Raw genomic sequence first — 18,343 nt, forward strand, 5'->3', positions numbered from 1 at the left:
CCAACAGTGAGAGGAAGAGGAGATGAAGTGGAGCCAGAAAACAGAACACTGAAGGAGCGGTCGGAAAGATAGGAGGAGAACCAGGAAAGAGCAGTGTCCTTAATGCCTAGTGACTGGAGCCTAGAGAGTAGGAGAGGATGGCCAACAGTGTCGAAAGCTGCAGAAAGGTCGAGAAGAATGAGCAGAGAATGGTCACCATTACGTTTTGCTGTCAGAAGGTCATTGGTCACTTTGATGAGTGCAGTTTCTGTCGACTGTAGGGGGCGGAAACCGGACTGTGAAGGGTCTAGGAGGGAGTGAGTGGAGAGGTAACGGGTAAGGCGTGAGTATATCAGGTGCTCCAAGAGTTTAGAGATGAAGGGGAGATTGGAGACTGGTCTGTAGTTGTTTGTGCAGGATGGGTCAAGGGTGGGTTTCTTTAGTAATGGAGTAATGATAGAGTGTTTGAAGGAGGAGGGGAAAATGCCAGAGGAGAGGGAGAGATTAAAGATTGTAGTTAGGTGAGTTGTGACGACTGGGGAGAGAGACTGGAGGAGATGTGAGGGAATGGGGTCGGTTGTGCATGTAGTTAGAAGAGGAGAGGAGCCTGGAGACTTCTTCTTCTGTGATGGGAGCAAATGTGGAGAGTGAGCCAGGGGAAATGCAGGGAGGGATGGGAGTCACTGAACTTGGTGATTGGGAGCGGATTTCCTGACGGATATTGTCTATTTTCTCTATAAAGTGGGAGGCCAGGTCATCAGCGCAAATGTCTGTGATAGGGGCTTGTGCTTTTGGCCTGAGGAGGGAGTGAAAGGTGTCAAAAAGTTTCTTGGGGTTGTTGGATAGTGAGGAGATCAGGGTGGTGAAGTAGGTCTTTGGCGAGGTGAAGGGCAGAGTTATATGTCCTTAACATAAATTTGAAGTGTATGAAGTCTTCTGGTGTGTGTGTTTTCCTCCATAAGCGTTCAGCACACCTAGAGCATCGCTGGAGAAATCGGGTTTGCGATGTGAGCCAGGGCTGTTTCACTCTGTGTTTGGAGGTTCTGAGGGTGAGGGGAGCTACTTGGTCAAGGGTGCTTCTAAGAGTGTCATTGAAGTGATGTACAGCCAGATCAGGACAGGACAAAGAAGAGATTGGGGACAATGATGAGTGTAGGGAGTCTGAAAGTGTATGAGGGTTAATGGCTTGTAGATTTCTGACTGAATGGTAGGTAGGAGGGTGCTGGGGTGAGCGAGGATTTGTGAGTGTAAAGGAGAGAATGTTGTGGTCAGAGAGGGGAAGCGGTGAGTTATCTAGGTAGGAGATTGAGCAGAGCCGGGCGAAAACCAGGTCCAGGGTGTTACCGTCTTTGTGTGTTTCAGAGGTTGAGAGCTGAGAGAAGCCTAGAGAAGTGGTTAGTGATAGAAGCTGGGATGCAGATGTGGAAGTGGGGCTGTTAATGGGGATGTTGAAGTCTCCCAGGATAAGGGTTGGTAGTTCTGAGGACATGAAGTGCGGCAGCCAGGCAGAGAAATGGTCCAGGAAGTGGGTGGGTGAGCCTGGGGGCCGGTATATGACCGCTACTCTGAGGGAGAGGGGACGAAAGAGCCTGATGGTGTGGACTTCAAAAGAAGGGAATGAGAGTGATGGAACTGAGGGGATGACCTGGAAAGTGCATTGTGGGGACAGGAGTATGCCGACTCCACCACCAGGTCTATTTGTCGGTCTCGGGGAATGGGAGAATTGTAAGCCAACATGGGAAATGGCAGCAGGAGAGACAGTGTCAGAATCCTGAATCCAGGTTTCCGTGAGGGCCAACAAATTCAGAGAGTTTTTCAGAAAGTAATTGTGTAGGAAAGGAAGCTTGTTGCATACAGACCGTGGATTCCAAAGGGCACAATTGAAAGAAGGAGATGAAGGAGTGCAAGTGATATTAGTAAGATTATTAAGGTTTCGATGTGAGGTAGGGTAGGGGTTGAGGTTGGGGGATGGTGGACCGGGGTTGGGGGAGATGTCCCCTGAAATCAGTAGGAGCAGGAAGATAAAGAGCAAGTAGTTTTTGGAATTGTATGAAGATTTTATGTGCAGTGTGTTTGGGCAAGATGGGCTGAGGCTTTTTAAGAAGGTGAGAAGTGCATGGGAGCTGTACATGGGAGAAGCAAAGAGAGAGGAGCTGATGTATATGAGTCGTGATGGAGGGGGGATTGGTCGGTGAAAGTGGATCGCAAGAGAACATAGGAGGATAGGAATAAAGCACATGGTTAAAAGGGACAGCAGAGTGAGGGTTACCTGACTCCTGTCCTGACTAACTGCCATGTAATAACTGCTGTATCCCGACGCTTATCTTCGTGACGCTTTGCTTCTGTGATGCGTGCACCCCTATGGATGGTTCTAAATTTATAGTCCAGACTGCAGGGTCTGAAGAGATGGATTGTGGGAACTGGTTGAGGATAATTTGGCAGCTGGGGTCAGCACACCAGGGTTTTTTTTTTTTTTGTTTTTTTTTTGGGATGATCAAAGACATTCAGCCTGGCAACATCTATTTTAACACCTCCACCAGATAAGATCTACACTGATCCCAGTCATGGAAATGCAACAGTGAGTTTTAAGTACAATGCACCAAATGATTTATAACAAAGAATTAGCAGACACATTAAACTATGTTTCTAGATGGTAAAGCAGCAGATGACACAGCAGACAGCAAGCAGAGGGAATTTTTACCATTAGAGTCTATTGCAGCAGATGAGACAGCAATCAGAGGTGGGAAGTTGTACCATGCTACATGACTATTATGCTTTAGTAATATCTTCACTTGGCACACATTTTCTATATATACAGTACATGCTATCCTCCAGGTTCGCCCACCCATGGTTCCATTTGTGGTGTTTTAGAAAAATATATACTGTATTTTGATAGTCTCTATTTTTATATTACCTGAATAAAGTGTATTTGCCTTTTATTCTTGGTTTTCAAGGTTCCTTTTTTTTGGTCTATACTCTAAGTCAGGGTTCCCCAACTCCAGGCCCACCAACAGGTCATTTTTCCAGGATTTCCCTTGTATTGTACAGGTGATGCAATTATCACCTGGGCAATACAAAGGAAATCCTGAAAACACGACCTGTTGGTGGGCCTTGAGGACTGGAGTTGGGGAACCCTGCTCTAAGTGGTAAAAACGAGGTGATAATGGCCGTATAAGAGGTCAGCAGTGCCATAAATGGACCATAAAAGCCGAGCGCCAGTGTTACAGATTTTGCATTTGGGTCCAGGATTTTATTATACATCTGGTTGACCTTGATTTTGGATCATGGATTTTAGTATCTACCATTGCCAGGATGGATGGCTGTGCTTGTAATCATAAAAATATCCATTTAATAATCCATTGTAAAGAGAAGCAATAAATACAGTACATGGATCCCTGTGAATAGCCGGCATCCATAGAGGCTAATGTGCCTCGTCTCTCAGCTTAAGCAACTTGTTAGTCAGTGAAGTCTACCGGTTGCAGTAACACTACCAATATCTCATAATTGGGTTCATACCCAGTGGAGCACTTAAGTTGGCCTATTTCTATGTGAAATGTCGCCCACTTTGATGAATAGGAGGTTGCATAAATCGACCGTCTCTCAGCTGGCGAGAGGTGTGAATCCTTAGAGTGTAACGTGTAATCAGAGCTCATGGGGTAGTAAAGATCTTCTTACTAATAATTTCCCTGTGGCTTTTTCTCTGTACTTTTTTTCCTTCCTTTCTCTGAGCTGAAATTCCTGTGAAATGAAACCACATAGCAAACTGCCATCAGTGAGCCACGCTAAATATGTAAAATGTGTAATTTAAAGCAAAACTTCAATTGGAACCATTCTAAATGTTTGGTTTTTTTTTGGATAAAGATAAAGAACCAATTATCAAACTCCCTATTAGATCCGGGGTATTTTTTGTCTGAAAGTTATCCGCCATTTTCTGCAGGATAGGGGATAACTTCCCGATCACTGGGAGTCCGATAGCCGATCCCGAGAGTATAACGGAGCAGAGATTGCGCATGCATACCTCCACTCTATTATTTAATGGGACCGCCAGAGATGGTTGACTGTAAGGCTCGGCTGTCTCCGGCAATTCTAAAAGAATGAATGGAGTGGCAGCGCACATGATTGACCACTGCTCCATTCCCATGGGGCTCTTCACAACACCCTCTGTCTGTCATCTACTTGTTACTAATAGTCTTTCTGCTGCTTAACAAGAGGTAAGAGGAAGCCGGAAGGAATTAAAATACATGGAGGCCCTAGATCTGCATAGGAGGCACAAAATGGTGGTACAAAACGGTTGCACAGAACGGTGGCACAAAACGGTGGCACAAAACGGTGGCACAAAACTGTTGCAGATTATTTTTTATGAAGACTATTCGGAAAGTTGCTTTACTTGATTTGTTATATGCATCTGTGGCTTCGACATTTTGAAAGGTGATTAGTTTAATGTCGGATATAACAATTAAAGCGTATTTTCATGTTGGGCCTTGGATAATCCAACCCTTTTAGACTGAAGCTTTTTTTTTTTACGATCACTTGTATTAATACGTTGGTTAAAGAACACCTTCCGAAACAATTGTTTTATACTCTCAATACTTGATAAATGAAAGCAACTTTGTGATGAATGTTAATTAGAAATGTCGTACCGTTTAGTATATACCGCACCTATGCAGACTAAGTATTTCCATGGCAACAGACAACAAACAAGCTGTGTAGTCAGACTCTGTTGTTACATTTCGTTCTATTAGTCCTCTTTCTTCAAGCTACCCTACCAAATGTGAGAGAGCGTGTAATAGGAGACTAATGGGAAATAAAGTACGATTCTGCAGGATTACATTGTGTGCTTTCTGTTATCATGGAGAGGCATAATCTGCAGTAACCACCAAAAAATGGAAAATATTTAAAGGGAACCTGACAGCATGATAATGCCGTCCAATCTGCAGACATCATCTTATAGGGCAGGGGGAGGTGAGCAGATTGATATATAGCATTGTGAGAAAGATTTAGTATAACTTATGCTTTCATCATTGAATCCTCTGCTCTTTCTGGGATTTTCAGTCCAGTGGGCGGTCCTGTCAGTGACTGACAGCCATCTGTGTGTGCACATTTATACAAGGAAAGCTATCAGTCACAGACAGGACCGCCCACTGGACCGAAAATCCCATAAAGAATCGAGGATTATATTATGAAAGCCCAGGCTATACAGAATATTTTTTTTCACAAAACTATATATCAAATTACTCAGCTCCCCCCGACTCAATAACATGATATCTAGAGATTGGACTGCATTTTCATGATGCCAGGTTCCCTTTAATAAAGAACTTTAGTTTTAGGTGTATTTGGACAAATAAAGGAATGGCATACATGGCCTTCATAAAAAAACATAACTATATTACTACAAATAAAACGTGTGGTCATGTCTCTGTTCCTTACAGCCTTTGAATGTATCACCTACTATACCTTGTGGTCATAAAGGGTCTACTAGGTTATGGACCTATAGACAGTTCTTGAACATGGGTTCTATCCTCGAGGTTTCCTTCGTGGGTCAAGATACAAGTTTGTAGAAGTCGAAGTTGAAGAGAAAATGTTGACCGACTCACATCTTTATTTCAGTAGCATAAAATACAATTTCACAATGTGGTGACTTCCCTTTAAGGACAAGTCAAAAAAATAAAGTGATAGATAAAAAAAAAAAGGTGGAGATACCAAAATCTTCTGTGACGGCCTTCCAACTATTAGACCAATATCCTTTTGTGATCCAGAACCTGACATCGAGCCTGGAGGGCATTGAGTAATAACATTTGTCCCCACAATTCAATATATATGAGGAAAGCTGAACTGTACAGACTTTGCCAGATGCCACCAAACCTGCCTAAAGGGTGCCAATAAAACAGAACACCTCTAAAAATGGATGGAGTAGCTTCACAATAACATACAGTACCGTGCTAAGGAGTTGAACAATACAGTGCTTTTGTTTTTAGTAATGGTACATATTATTTCTGTACAGTGTGACATCATCATATACGGCGCCATGTGAGCAGTATGTATGTATATATTTTATATGATGCTTATATATATATGTACATATATTTTATACATATTTAGAGATCGAAATAGACAGATAAATGACTCAAAAAGCTTTTGAAAGGGTCAATGGTTAAAAAATGCCCATGTGGCTGGGACACAATATTATTTCAGAGTCACTTCGAACCACTGGGTCAAGTCTCGAAAAAGGATGCACGGACATCTCTTTAAGTCCAATTAAAAATAAAATAAAAGTTTCTTGGTAGGCCGTAAAGTAATAACTTAAGGTAAAATAAAGGGGAATAAGAAAAAGAAAATGACTCGCCTATACTGTGCAATCGCGGGCACAACCCTAGGAATGGCAGTAAAAAGCAAACTGTGCTTTACTCACCATCCCCATTGCTGCTTCTGGTCATAGTTATCGTCTGCAGTGCTGAAAAAAAATGCCGACAGTGCTGCAGACAATCAGTGAGCTCAGTCGCTCTGCGCGAGTTGTCAGCAAGAGCCGCTGAGATCAATGATTGGCTGCAGTGCGGTCAACCTGATATATTTCAGCCATCCTTTTTTAGAGGCCCGAACGAGCAAATTGCGTCACTCCTGAAATCTGCACTATTATGTCTCCCCTTTGTGATCTTATTGATGCCTGTCTCATGACAGAGGCACTTTAAAAGAAATAAATTAGCAAAAACCATAGTCCAGGGTCTTTGTTTTAAATAGTGTTGTCAAAGATATAATAAATACTAAAAGCAGAAAACAGAGTAAAATGAAAAAGAAAAAAACTTTTACTACCTTGGATAATACCCCTCTTTTCTAGCAATACCAATCAGATTTAAAGGGAATCTGTCAGAAGGTTTTTGCTATGTAATCCGAGGAAGGCATGATGTAAGAATTAAAACACTGCATTCAGCAATGTGTCACGCTGTGTGCTCCTGTTTTCTTACAATGAAGGTTTTATTACCAGGACATTATCACGGCAAGGACTAGTGGTCAGATGAGCACTGGTCCGACCACGCCCCCTCCTCTGATAAGCAGCTTTCTGTCAATATACCATGTACACAGAAAGCTGTGGTGTGGGCGAGGTTAGCTTTCTCAGCTTTGCTCCACGGGCGGGGTTAGCTTTCTCAGCTCTGCTCCATGCTCCATCGAAAAACTCTGTGTCACAACAGCAGCACCCAGTAAACTAAGTGATACATCGTTGGAATCAGGGTCTCTTTTCCTACATTATGCTGCTCTCTGATCAGGTAGAAAAAAATCCTTCTGCCAGATTCCCTTTAAGTTAATTTGTTATCTTTTCACATTCTTTGCTTTATGAACATTTATGAAAAATACCCCTTTAAGGCAAACCAACACTCTATTAGATAATACCTTTAAAAAAAATAGTGTTTCCTACAGAGACACTTTTTCGCAGATCTTTCAGTCCACATACAAGATATGGATGGAACAAATAAATATATTTATTTTTAATAAATATACACTCTTAGACTACACTTTATACAATACAGTATCTAGCAGAGCTCAGAGGTGGCCATGAAAATGCATATTCTATAAGAAATGGTGATCTCCGCTGCAAATCCATGCAAACTCCCTCTTGTTTTCTTTCAAAGACTAAACCTTAATGTATCATCTTTAAAGTGTAACTCCACCTTACATGGGATGGTTCAGGGCAATGACATGTGAAAACGGTTTTATTGTGGCACTCACATTATTTGATACTGCCATTGTGGAGGGGGTTTGCATCAAACTTGTTGCCCACTAAGCTTGAGCTGGCCCAAAGTTGTATAATGATTTAATGATTTATTTATTAACTTTTTAAATCCTTGTAACCCAAAAAAGGAAAAAAATAGTAATTTGCTGCATGCTATGTCTACTATTTTTTGGTAAATTTGCTACAATCATGTTCAATGCATGACCATCATATTTTTTGATCGTTGGGGGTCCAACTGTCAGCATCCTTGTTGAGATCACAGCAGGGCCGCCGCCTCCTGGACTGCTTACCTGAGCGCTGTCTACATTGTAGCAGCTGTGTTGGGAATTGCAGAGTGGCCCCATTCCTTTTAATAACACAACACTGCAATAATTATGACTCCAAAGTTGGACCTCTCAAAGGAAATGTATAATCAGAAAATGACCTATTGTTTAAATTGTATGTTCTTTAAAACACATGCACTGTACATGTACCATATAATTAAGCAGAGTTTTTCAGCACATTTTTTTTGACACGAGTCAATTGTTCCAGAAAGATGGCGGGAGAGGGGGAGCGCGGAGCAGTGGGTCACAGAGGCAGGAGTCGGCGGCTGTAACTGTGCCCACTGCTAAAGAGAAATGAATATTGCATACAAGGACAGGACGGGGGAGCCATGCATACAGGGACGGGTGAGCCATGCATACCAGGATGGGGATGAGGGGACAATGCATACAAGGGCAGGGACGGGGGGTCATACATACACGGACAGGACACGGGAGCCATGCATACAAGGACAGGGACGGGGGAGCCATGCATACAAGGACAGGGACGGGGAGTCATACATACAAGGACAGGACACGGGAGCCATGCATACAAGGACAGGGACGGGAAGCCATGCATACAAGGACAGGGACGGGGGAGCCATGCATACAGGGACGGGGGAGTCATGCATTCAAGGACAGGACAGGGGAGCCATGCATACAGGGGCGGGAAGCCATGCATACAAGGACAGGACGGGTGAGCCATACATACAAGGACAGGGACGGGGGAGCCATGCATACAAGGACAGGGACGGGGGGGTCCTGCATACAAGGACAGGGACGGGGGAGTCATGCATACAAGGACAGGGACGGGGGAGCCATGCATACAAGGACAGGACAGGGGAGCCATGCATACAGGGATGGGAAGCCATGCATACAAGGACAGGACGGGTGAGCCATGCATACAAGGGCAGGGGCGGGGAGCCATGCATACAAGGACAGGACGGGTGAGCCATACATACAAGGACAGGGACGGGGGAGCCATGCATACCAAGATGGGGATGAGGGGACAGTGCATACCAGGATGGGGATGAGGAGACAATGCATACCTGTCTTATACTCGAGTCAGTAAGTTTACCCAGTTTTTCGTGGCATACAAGGACAGGACGGGGGAGCCATGCATACAAGGACGGGCAGCCATGCATACAAGGACAGGACGGGGGAGCCATGCATACAAGGACAGGGACGGGGGAGCCATGCATACAAGGACAGGATGGGGGAGCCATGCATACAAGGACAGGACGGGGAAGTCATGCATACAAGGGCAGGGACGGGGAGCCATGCATACAAGGACAGGACGGGTGAGCTATGCATACAAGGACAGGGACGGGGGAGCCATGCATACCAGGATGGGGATGAGGGGACAATGCATACCAGGATGGGGATGAGGAGACAATGCATACCCGGCTTATACTCGAGTCAGTAAGTTTACCCAGTTTTTCGTGGCAAAATTAGATGCCTCGGCAAATACTCGGGTTGACTTATACTCGAGTATATACGGTATTTATTTCTTGACCGCTTACCTACCATTTTTAAAAGTCTGTTGACTCTCTTTAGTCCAAATTACTCAGCTATCTCCATCAGTCCTACTCTATAGACTTTAGATGGAGCAAAAGTGATCATGCTTTACTATTGCTCCATTCAAGTTTTTCCAGAATGGACTTTGGAACCCTAATTCTAGTGACTATGGAGGTTCCACTGATGCAGCCCCCAATCGTACATTTAGAACCTGTCGTGTATCCAAGATTCTGAAAGCAACTCCTCGGAAATCAGATTGATGTGTCTCCCCTGATGATTTCTACTGAGCTCTCTCTTTATAGATACATATTTCCTATCTACATATGTTATAGATATTTGTATTTCTAAAATAATAGAATTCTTGTAATTTTTACTGGGGCTATTTAAGACTCACACATTCTGTTCTGCAAAGAAATCTTTTCTGCAGTCTCATCATCATAGACAATATTTGAGTGACAGCTAACACCTTTACACAGCCAGAAACAAAGGATCCAATAATCATACTACATGATGTCACAGCTTACCCTGCTCCCGTTCCTTCAAATTGACCTTTTGCACATGATCATTAGATGCTTCAATGCAAAAGATAGGGTCTGAATGAGTCTATTGCCGCTAATGTACAGTGCATTTCCTGAAAGAGCAGGAAAGGATGAGTCAAGAATACCCTCAGTGGCCAGTGTGGAAATTGCAAGAATTCTATATGCACACACATATGTATATATTATAAAAGCACATGAAAACTCGATGTAAACAGTAGATCTTTTTCTGAAGACACATTGATATACTGATATTAAAAAATCCCTTAATAAGAGATGGTCCGAGGAACAAATCACCGCATGCTGGAGTTTGATCAGATATTGCACTCAACCATGCAAGTCAATGAGTCTGTGGAAAACATCGGACTGCACTCTGATGACATCTGAGTGAAGTCCGATTTCTGTGGCCTTACAAAATAGAGAAGATGGAGACATTTTTTTCTGATCACAGTTTGATGAGACTGTCATTTGCATAATCGACCCGATTCTCTCAGATGAGAGAATATACGCTCGTCTGCACCTGACCTTATACTCATAACAGCTAACCTGCTTGTTGGTGGTTTACAGGCAGCTAAGCAGATATATTTAGCAAAAATGATCTAAAAATAAGGCAATGAAGGCATAGTACAAAGTATGGCGCCAATGAGAGTAGAAGGTGGAGTTTCACTTTAAAGTAAAATATAAAAGGTATCCTGGGAGATGCATCTTCATGTTACATACGCATTATTATAATATATAGATTTATTTTACGCTTTTATATTTGTATCCAGATATACATATATATATTTTAATTTCTATAAATATGTCTTTGTATATTTACTGTACAAACAGGTATATAAATATAGATATGCCTTAATACACAAACGTACCACATAGGCCAACAGGTATAGAATTTAACGTTGAAGGACGAAACTGCACACCACGCATTTTAGACATTTTTTTGTTGTTGTTTTCAGGAGTTTCACCACATTCACAAATTGTACCACGGATACCAATATCTCCCTTGACATGGAATATGAGAGGTCGAGTGAATGGCAGTGTCCCATAGGCTAAAAGTCCTTAGATGAGAGTTTGCACCTCCGATATGTCGCTTTCTATGTCCCTTGCGTCTTGTGATAGATGGAAGAGGAATTCAATGGTTGCGGAAGGTCTTGACACTTAGAAGAATAATCAGCATTTTTGAGGGACATGGTCAGAAGAAGCTGATTAGACCAACATTTAACAAATGCTTTGCATCGTGGATATTTACTGAGGCACACAGGCTAAATGCTGCCATTCAATCAGAAGCAGCAGAATAATTGCTCCCAATCTCATGGTTCCTTGCAAGAAAACGTTGGGCGACGTCGTGGCTTCCATGGATCTCACGTCACCTCCAGAGATGCTGGGGATACTCTGTCACATTCTGCACGGGACCTCAGGCTGTGCCACTGCTCCACTGCCGTCCGGTGAGTACTTAGCATGCGTCGCCAGTGGTTGGACTCTGGGGAGCCCGATGAATACTGACCAATCACTATCCTCCCAATGAAGTCATTGCTGCTTTTCATGTTGTGTCCATACACTGCAAAATAAATTTCAATAATGTGAAAGATCACTTTTTTTCTCAACAGTTTACCTGTCTTTCAGCCTCAGCCTGTACATAAGACTCATTTGGCTAGTTTCACACTAGCGCTTTTGAGCGCAGCGACGGCCTGCGCACGGCCGCCGCTAATCCCCGCCCCGCCTCCGCCGGTAGCTCCGCCTACCGGCGCATGACGCTGCATGCGTCCTGCGTCCCCTATCTTTGTCACTGGGGGCGCAGGCCGTGCGCAGTATGCGTTTGGCGGCGCATGCGTCCTTTTGACGGTGCTCCGACCTGCGCCAAACGCAACCTGCTGCAGTTTGGTTGCGCTCGGCGCACTGTCAAAAAGGCGCATGCGCCGCCAAACGCATACTGCGCACGGCCTGCGCCCCCAGTGACAAAGATAGGGGACGCAGGGCACATGCAGCGTCATGCGCCGGTAGGCGGAGCTACCGGCGGAGGCGCGGCGGGGGCGGGGCTTAGCGGCGGCCGTGCGCAGGCCGTCGCTGCGCTCAAAAGCGCTAGTGTGAAACTAGCCTTAGACATGAGCCTGCTGTGATCATTCTGTTTGTCCTCCTGAAACTCAGGAAGGGTCCCGGCATTTCTCTGCACATACATTTTTATACGGTATTGTTAATTCACTATTTTACTTTTAGTCGAAGTTGCGCCTGCACCAGGATTTAAAGTCAGAACCTTTAGCTATGAACCACAGGCTTCACTGCTAAGAATGGGAGAATTTTCTCTTCCTATACAGTATATCTAAATATCTATCTTCTTCTGTACAGGAATCCTGTACCGGTGTGTGTGTACAGAATATTGCACTGGTAGGTATATTTATATACCTACCAGTGCAATATTCCTGTAAGGAAGAAGAATATATATTATACATACCAGTACAAATTCCTGTAAAGAAGAAGAATACCGTATATACTCGTGTATAAGCCAACCCGAATATAAGCCGAGGTCCCTAATTTTGCCACAAAATCTGGGAAAACTTATTGACTCAAGTATAAGCCGAGGGTGGTGCTGCACAAGGGTTAATGGTGGCCCAAGAAGATGCTCCATAGATAAATACAGCCCATATATTGCTGCTGCTGCAATTAAAAAAAATGACATACTGACCTCTCGCCGCTGGGGGCCAGGTGCCGGTGTCCTGAGCAGGCAGGGACATCGGTGCGCTATGTTGGTCAGGTGCCGGTGTTGCCGCTGGCTCAGGCCCCCGGCACTGGCGATACTTAGCGGTCCCTGTTCCATCGCCGTGCGCCGCTCTGTCCTCCGGGTCCTCAGCAGTGACGTTCAGCAGAGGGCGCGCACTGACTACGTCATCGCGCCCTCTGTCCTGAACGTCACAGTCAGAGGATGGCAGGACGCCGAAGACAGCGCGCGGAGGTGGAACAGGGACAGGTGAATATTGTAAGTGCCGGGGTCCTAAGCAAGCGGTGACACCGGTACCTGACTCCCATAGCGCGCCGGTGTCCCCGCCTGCTTAGGACCCCAGCATTTGCCCCACTGCCAAAGCTGACCACCGGCCCTGCAGCAGCCACCGGGGACACTGACAGAGGCTGCAGGGACGCAGCTACATCGCCCAGAGATGCCGGGGAGGGGACCTCCACCCTGCATCGGTGACCAGTTAAGTGGGACCCATGACTCATGTATAAGCCGAGGGGGGTCTTTTTCAGCCCCAAAAAGGGGCTGAAAAACTTGGCTTATACTCGAGTATATACGGTATAAGATAGATGGATAAATGTTCCAAAATCAGACAAGGCGATTTTCTGGATTTCATAGAATCCTAGAATGGTAGAGTTGGAAGGGACCTCATTATGTCCAACTCCCTGTTCAAAGCAGGATTCATGAAATCATCCCACACAGATGTCTGTCCAGCCTCTGTTTGAAGCCTTCCATTGAAGGAGAACTCACCACTGCTCAAGGCAGCCTGTTCCACTCATTGATCACCCTCACTGTCACAAAGTTTTTTCTAATATCTAATCTGTGTTTTCTCATTTTGACTCTTATAGTTGTGGTCTACCTATGATGTCAAGTACAGGCCTCTCTCATGTTTTTAAGCGGGAGAACTTGCACAATTGGTGACTGACTAAATCCTTTTTTTCCCCATTGTATGCTTGAGTGCATCGCTCTACTATGTATGTGTGTGTAATATGTGTGTAGTGTGTGTGCTTAATGTATTAGCATGTGGATATTTTATATATGTGAGTGTGATGCAGACTGATTAGAAGAACTTCTGGGATTGACAGCACAGATTGCTAACTGCCTCTTCCAGTGTGGGGATTTCTGAGAAGGGGGTGTATTATACACTGGTGTTACATAGGTGCATGATTAATAATTCATTTATTAAACTATTATTTTTTTTTATTTATTATAATAATTATTTATTACTGTAAGGTAATATGTGATTGTAAACTGCGGAGAGAGATTCATTATTATGCTAATGTGGAGGGATGATGGATGATTACTGTATTACTCCATTTCAATTTTCACCTCAGGAAGCAGAAAAGAAGGAATCTGCCCTAAGGAAAAGTGTCATTTCATTAGCTCAAGACGGCTCTGATGTAAAGGTATGACAGAGACGGTCGTATGCCTGCCCCCGAAGAAAACAAATTGCGTTATGTGAATATTGACATTGCATTTCATTGTGTAATGTGAAATGTGACTAGTGTACAGTGTTAGGTACTGATGCTGCTGTGTTGATAATGCAAGGTAAAGCCTAAGGTAACTTTGGTACTCTCAGCTCAGGTGTAGGGTAAGGCTTAGGACCAAGAGTAGTGACAGATAGCGCAAGATAGGTAGTGGTGGGCTTTATTAGTGCATAAGTGAAAGGAATAGTGTAGAATATAGTCAAATGTTTGGGACCAGCCCATGATGTGAAGGAGGTATTGGTCAAGTATAAAGGGGAACTGCTTCCTGGTTTATTTACTAAGAGAAAGTGTGAGGTCTGTGTGAAGACCAAGTTCAAGGTGCAGTTGGCTGGAGGCACATGGAGTACATATCGTTCTGGCAGCAAGAGGTCTTACCAAATTTCTTGAGGATCTTTCTGAAATGTCTGGGCCCTACAGCCCGAACTAGATACTGAGGAGTGTGCATTAATCTTGTCCATACACAGAAAGCCGGATGGGAAACCACGCGCGAGAGATGTAACGAATCTCTGGAATGCTCTGGGGCTGGTCGGGGAATTTCTGGGGCTAACAAGAGAATCAAGAGTAGGGATAATCCGAGCTGAATGTTAGCAGAAGCTTAAAATGTACTGTGTTGATGAAACTGGAAGCGGAGGGTGGTCTGCCCAATAACGTGTGATGGACTTGAACTGTTCAGTAAAGTTGATTTACTGATGAGTGTGCCTGATCATGGAACCAAGGACGTGGATGCAGCTGAGGCATCCGGCCTAGAAGTGAGTGCAAAGAAAGCTTCACAGCACATCACCCACTGGACTGGGACACTGTTTGCTTGTAACACGCCAGGGCATGGAGGAGTAGCATCTCACCCATGGCTACCGGCCTTGGAAAATTACACTGACATCACATCAAGTGGGGTCCGCCCAATCAACACAGTTACAGAGAAAACAGGTACAGGTACAGAAATTATGAAGTGCGGAAGTTACCACCCAAAATATGCAGGATATGTATATTATTTCTGGCTGAGCTAAATCTAATACACGACTACAAGATGAAGGCTTCAAAACATTCCTGAGATTACGTTGACAAATAAGTGACCTATTATTGTACAATTTTACCAAATTATTACATTTCATCACTCTAAGACCTAATTTCTCAGATGTTGAGTGGGAAGGTTTTCATATCAGCCAAAAATCTGACACTGTGTAATAATCCGTGGGTTTATGTACATCACAGCGTACAAACCATCCAAATATGTTAGATGAGTAACTGTAAAAGAGCTAATTCTAGATATTTGTTTGGAGAACATGGAAAGCATTTAAAATCCAGAACGTCTGCTGCATGATGACGAACAGGACGCGTTCCAATCCTCTATGCATTAACCCTATTCGCTTTCTCACTCTGAGATTCTGTTTCTGTAGTAGCATAGTCAGTGAAGAAAGTCCTACAGAGAATGAATGGAGTGGGGGTCCGCATAGTCGACCTCGACCATCATTGAGGGTCCCAGCGGTTGGATCACTAATGATCGTGAAGTTATCCCTTATCTTAAGTTTGTAAATAACTTCAAAAGTTGGCACAAACCCTTAAAAGGGGTTTCAAGTTTCTGAAAACCCCTGCCCTCACCTTCAAACCGTGCTTTACTCACCTCCACCAAAGGTTCATCTGTGAATCTCCACCGTTGCTTCAAGTGTCTGTTATTGTCTGAAGCACTCACTTCATGTCACTAGCACTGCAGACAATCAGTGAGCTTAGCGGCTCTACCCAAGTTGACGGCGCGAGCTGCTCTGAACTGCTGAGCTCACTGATTGGCTGCAGCACTGTTGACGTGACGTCAGCGCTGCAGACAACAACAGACACCTGGAGCTGCGGTAGAGACTTGGCACTAGATCAGGGAAGGATGAGTAAAGTAGATTAGATAGCTTTAAAAAAACAAAAAAAGTTGGAGAAGAGGGGTTATCCGAAACTGGAAAACTCCTTTAAGGTAACAATTCAACATAAACAAAAGCAAAATAAATCAATGGCCACTCCAGCACTGCTGCTATGGTGGTCCTGACAATCTTTTTTTAGCTGTCCTACAGTAATGATGTTCAAACTACCCTCACGTAACCACTGCAGCCAATCACTTGTTAGCACATGATCACTGTGAGGCCAGTGACAGGTTGCAGAGGTCATCATTTGGTCGGTACATCATCACCTTGGTACAACAAACATAGACTGGCAGATCCACTGTAGAAACAGTGGAATTACTGTCTAATCTTACCACCTTCTCACTACAATCATGGCGATGCAATGACTTAGTGTGACAGTGCAATCATGCAGTTATTACCACTCTCATTTTAATAAAAAAAAAGTGGACCCTTAAAGTGATTGTCTTGGATTTTTACATTGATGGCCTATCCTTAGGATAGTTCATCTGCATCTAATTGTGGGGGTGTGATAATGTTGGCAGCAGATTATTCAGGATACTCTCCAAGCGTGTGACAACAGAGCTTCTTTATTCAGGAACAATATATGATATGCTTAATAGATCAGGAATAAATCATTTGTGTGTCTCTATCTGTGCAGCATCTACAGCAGGCTGCTTCTCTCATACACAGACACAGGAAAAACAGGAAATACAGTCACATGCTCTCCCTGTGTGAGCCTCTGGGAGTGTCTTTTTTGTTCTAACTTTATGAACAGCATACAAATCTAGCAACTGAACACTCATAGACAGGAATGGAGTTGTTGCACCAAACATATTCCAACAGACACTTTCCACACGGTCAATCAGCGGCGACCAGAAATGTGGAGTTGCACAGCGGCCGTGTCCAGGTACTGCACATGCTCCTCCTATTCAAAAAAAAAGGGGGCGGGTTGCAGTACCCAGCTGCAGCCAATAGACAGTTGATGGAACTGTACCGTGCTGCTCCACAACTGAGCACTTCTGCACCGAAAACAACTGATCGGTTGGGGTGCCGGGTGTAGCACCCCAACTGATCAGATACTGATGACCCACCCTAAGGACAGGCCATCAATGTTAAAGTCCTGGACAAACTCCTTAGCTAAAAATGCAAATATGACTGTAATTTGAATTCAACTGAGTTTATAAACCAGACACAAAATGATTCTTCTATAGTAATATTACATTCTATAATAAATATACATAAAATATTATTAGTTATTATTATGTTTTTCTAAGTCTGATCTATTTGGTTCGGTTTCCACTATAAGTCATATTATTAGGCTGGCAAAGTCCTCCACAGCATTTTTTTTTTGCATAGTATTTTACGTAGTATTTTCATATGATTCTAAGTGATCTCAATGCTTTTTGTGATCCTGAAGTACAAGGGAGGTTACAAAAATTAGAAACCAACAAGAACTTTGCTGCCATCAACAGGATTAACGATTAACATTCAATATAAGGAAATAATACCAAGTGCTATTACACAATCTAATAAATTATAAAAGCATATTACAAAAAAAAAAAAATGTATACATTTCTAAAATTCTGCTAGGCTTTAATTTCTGTTTTTTATTATTAAAAACTGCTAAAACTTTTGCACGACAAATGCTTTACAATTGATTTGATAGTAACTTCTTGAAAGGAAATGAATGATTTGTAGACAGATCACAGCTGGAACTGTTAGGCAAGTTGCACAGGTTATGTGTTCTGGCAGTCCTATGTAAAACTACATATAACAAGTTGTGACTTAACGGTGAGTTATGCCAAATGACAAACTCAACTCTCGCCAAAAAAGCTATGGCCTATCCGAGATTGATAATACTTGTCTATTAATGGGGTGCTATAAAATGATGAATTTGCTGTCAAGTGGCTGAAAACGGGACAGGGGGCATTCATTGTCATGCGCTCATCGGCTTAGGTAGGACACAGGCAGAAACGGTTGCAGTCCTATTATTCTGCACTTATTAAGACGATCGTTCAATTTGGACAATCGTTTTTGAGAGCATTGTGCCCAATGCCAAACTCATCAAACCCCATACTGACACCTACTAGGCTTTAGGGAATCTAGCAACAGTCAGTAGTCCCTTATGAAATCACTGGAAGCTGTCCATTTAAAGGTGACCTGTCACCAGCCCAAAAGTGGACAGATTTTGCTCTT

At 43.6% G+C, this 18,343-nt stretch overlaps 1 protein-coding gene across 3 annotated transcripts in view; it reads right to left on the reverse strand.

The window, feature by feature from the left end:
* Positions 1-5,558: 5,558 nt before the first annotated feature.
* The window catches only part of SYT17 (synaptotagmin 17), a 161,523-nt gene continuing 148,738 nt past the window's right edge, over positions 5,559-18,343 (reverse strand). For all 3 annotated transcript variants that reach the window (XM_073542948.1, XM_073542947.1, XM_073542946.1), the window contains one exon: positions 5,559-11,613. In XM_073542948.1, the coding sequence (XP_073399049.1) occupies positions 11,417-11,613 (197 nt within the window). In that variant the 3' untranslated portion in view covers positions 5,559-11,416. The remainder of the gene's footprint in view (positions 11,614-18,343) is intronic.

This window comes from Dendrobates tinctorius, unplaced genomic scaffold (assembly GCF_039654945.1).
Source record: "Dendrobates tinctorius isolate UK_male_01 unplaced genomic scaffold, ASM3965494v1 ptg000129l, whole genome shotgun sequence".
Taxonomy (NCBI): Eukaryota; Metazoa; Chordata; class Amphibia; order Anura; family Dendrobatidae; genus Dendrobates; species Dendrobates tinctorius.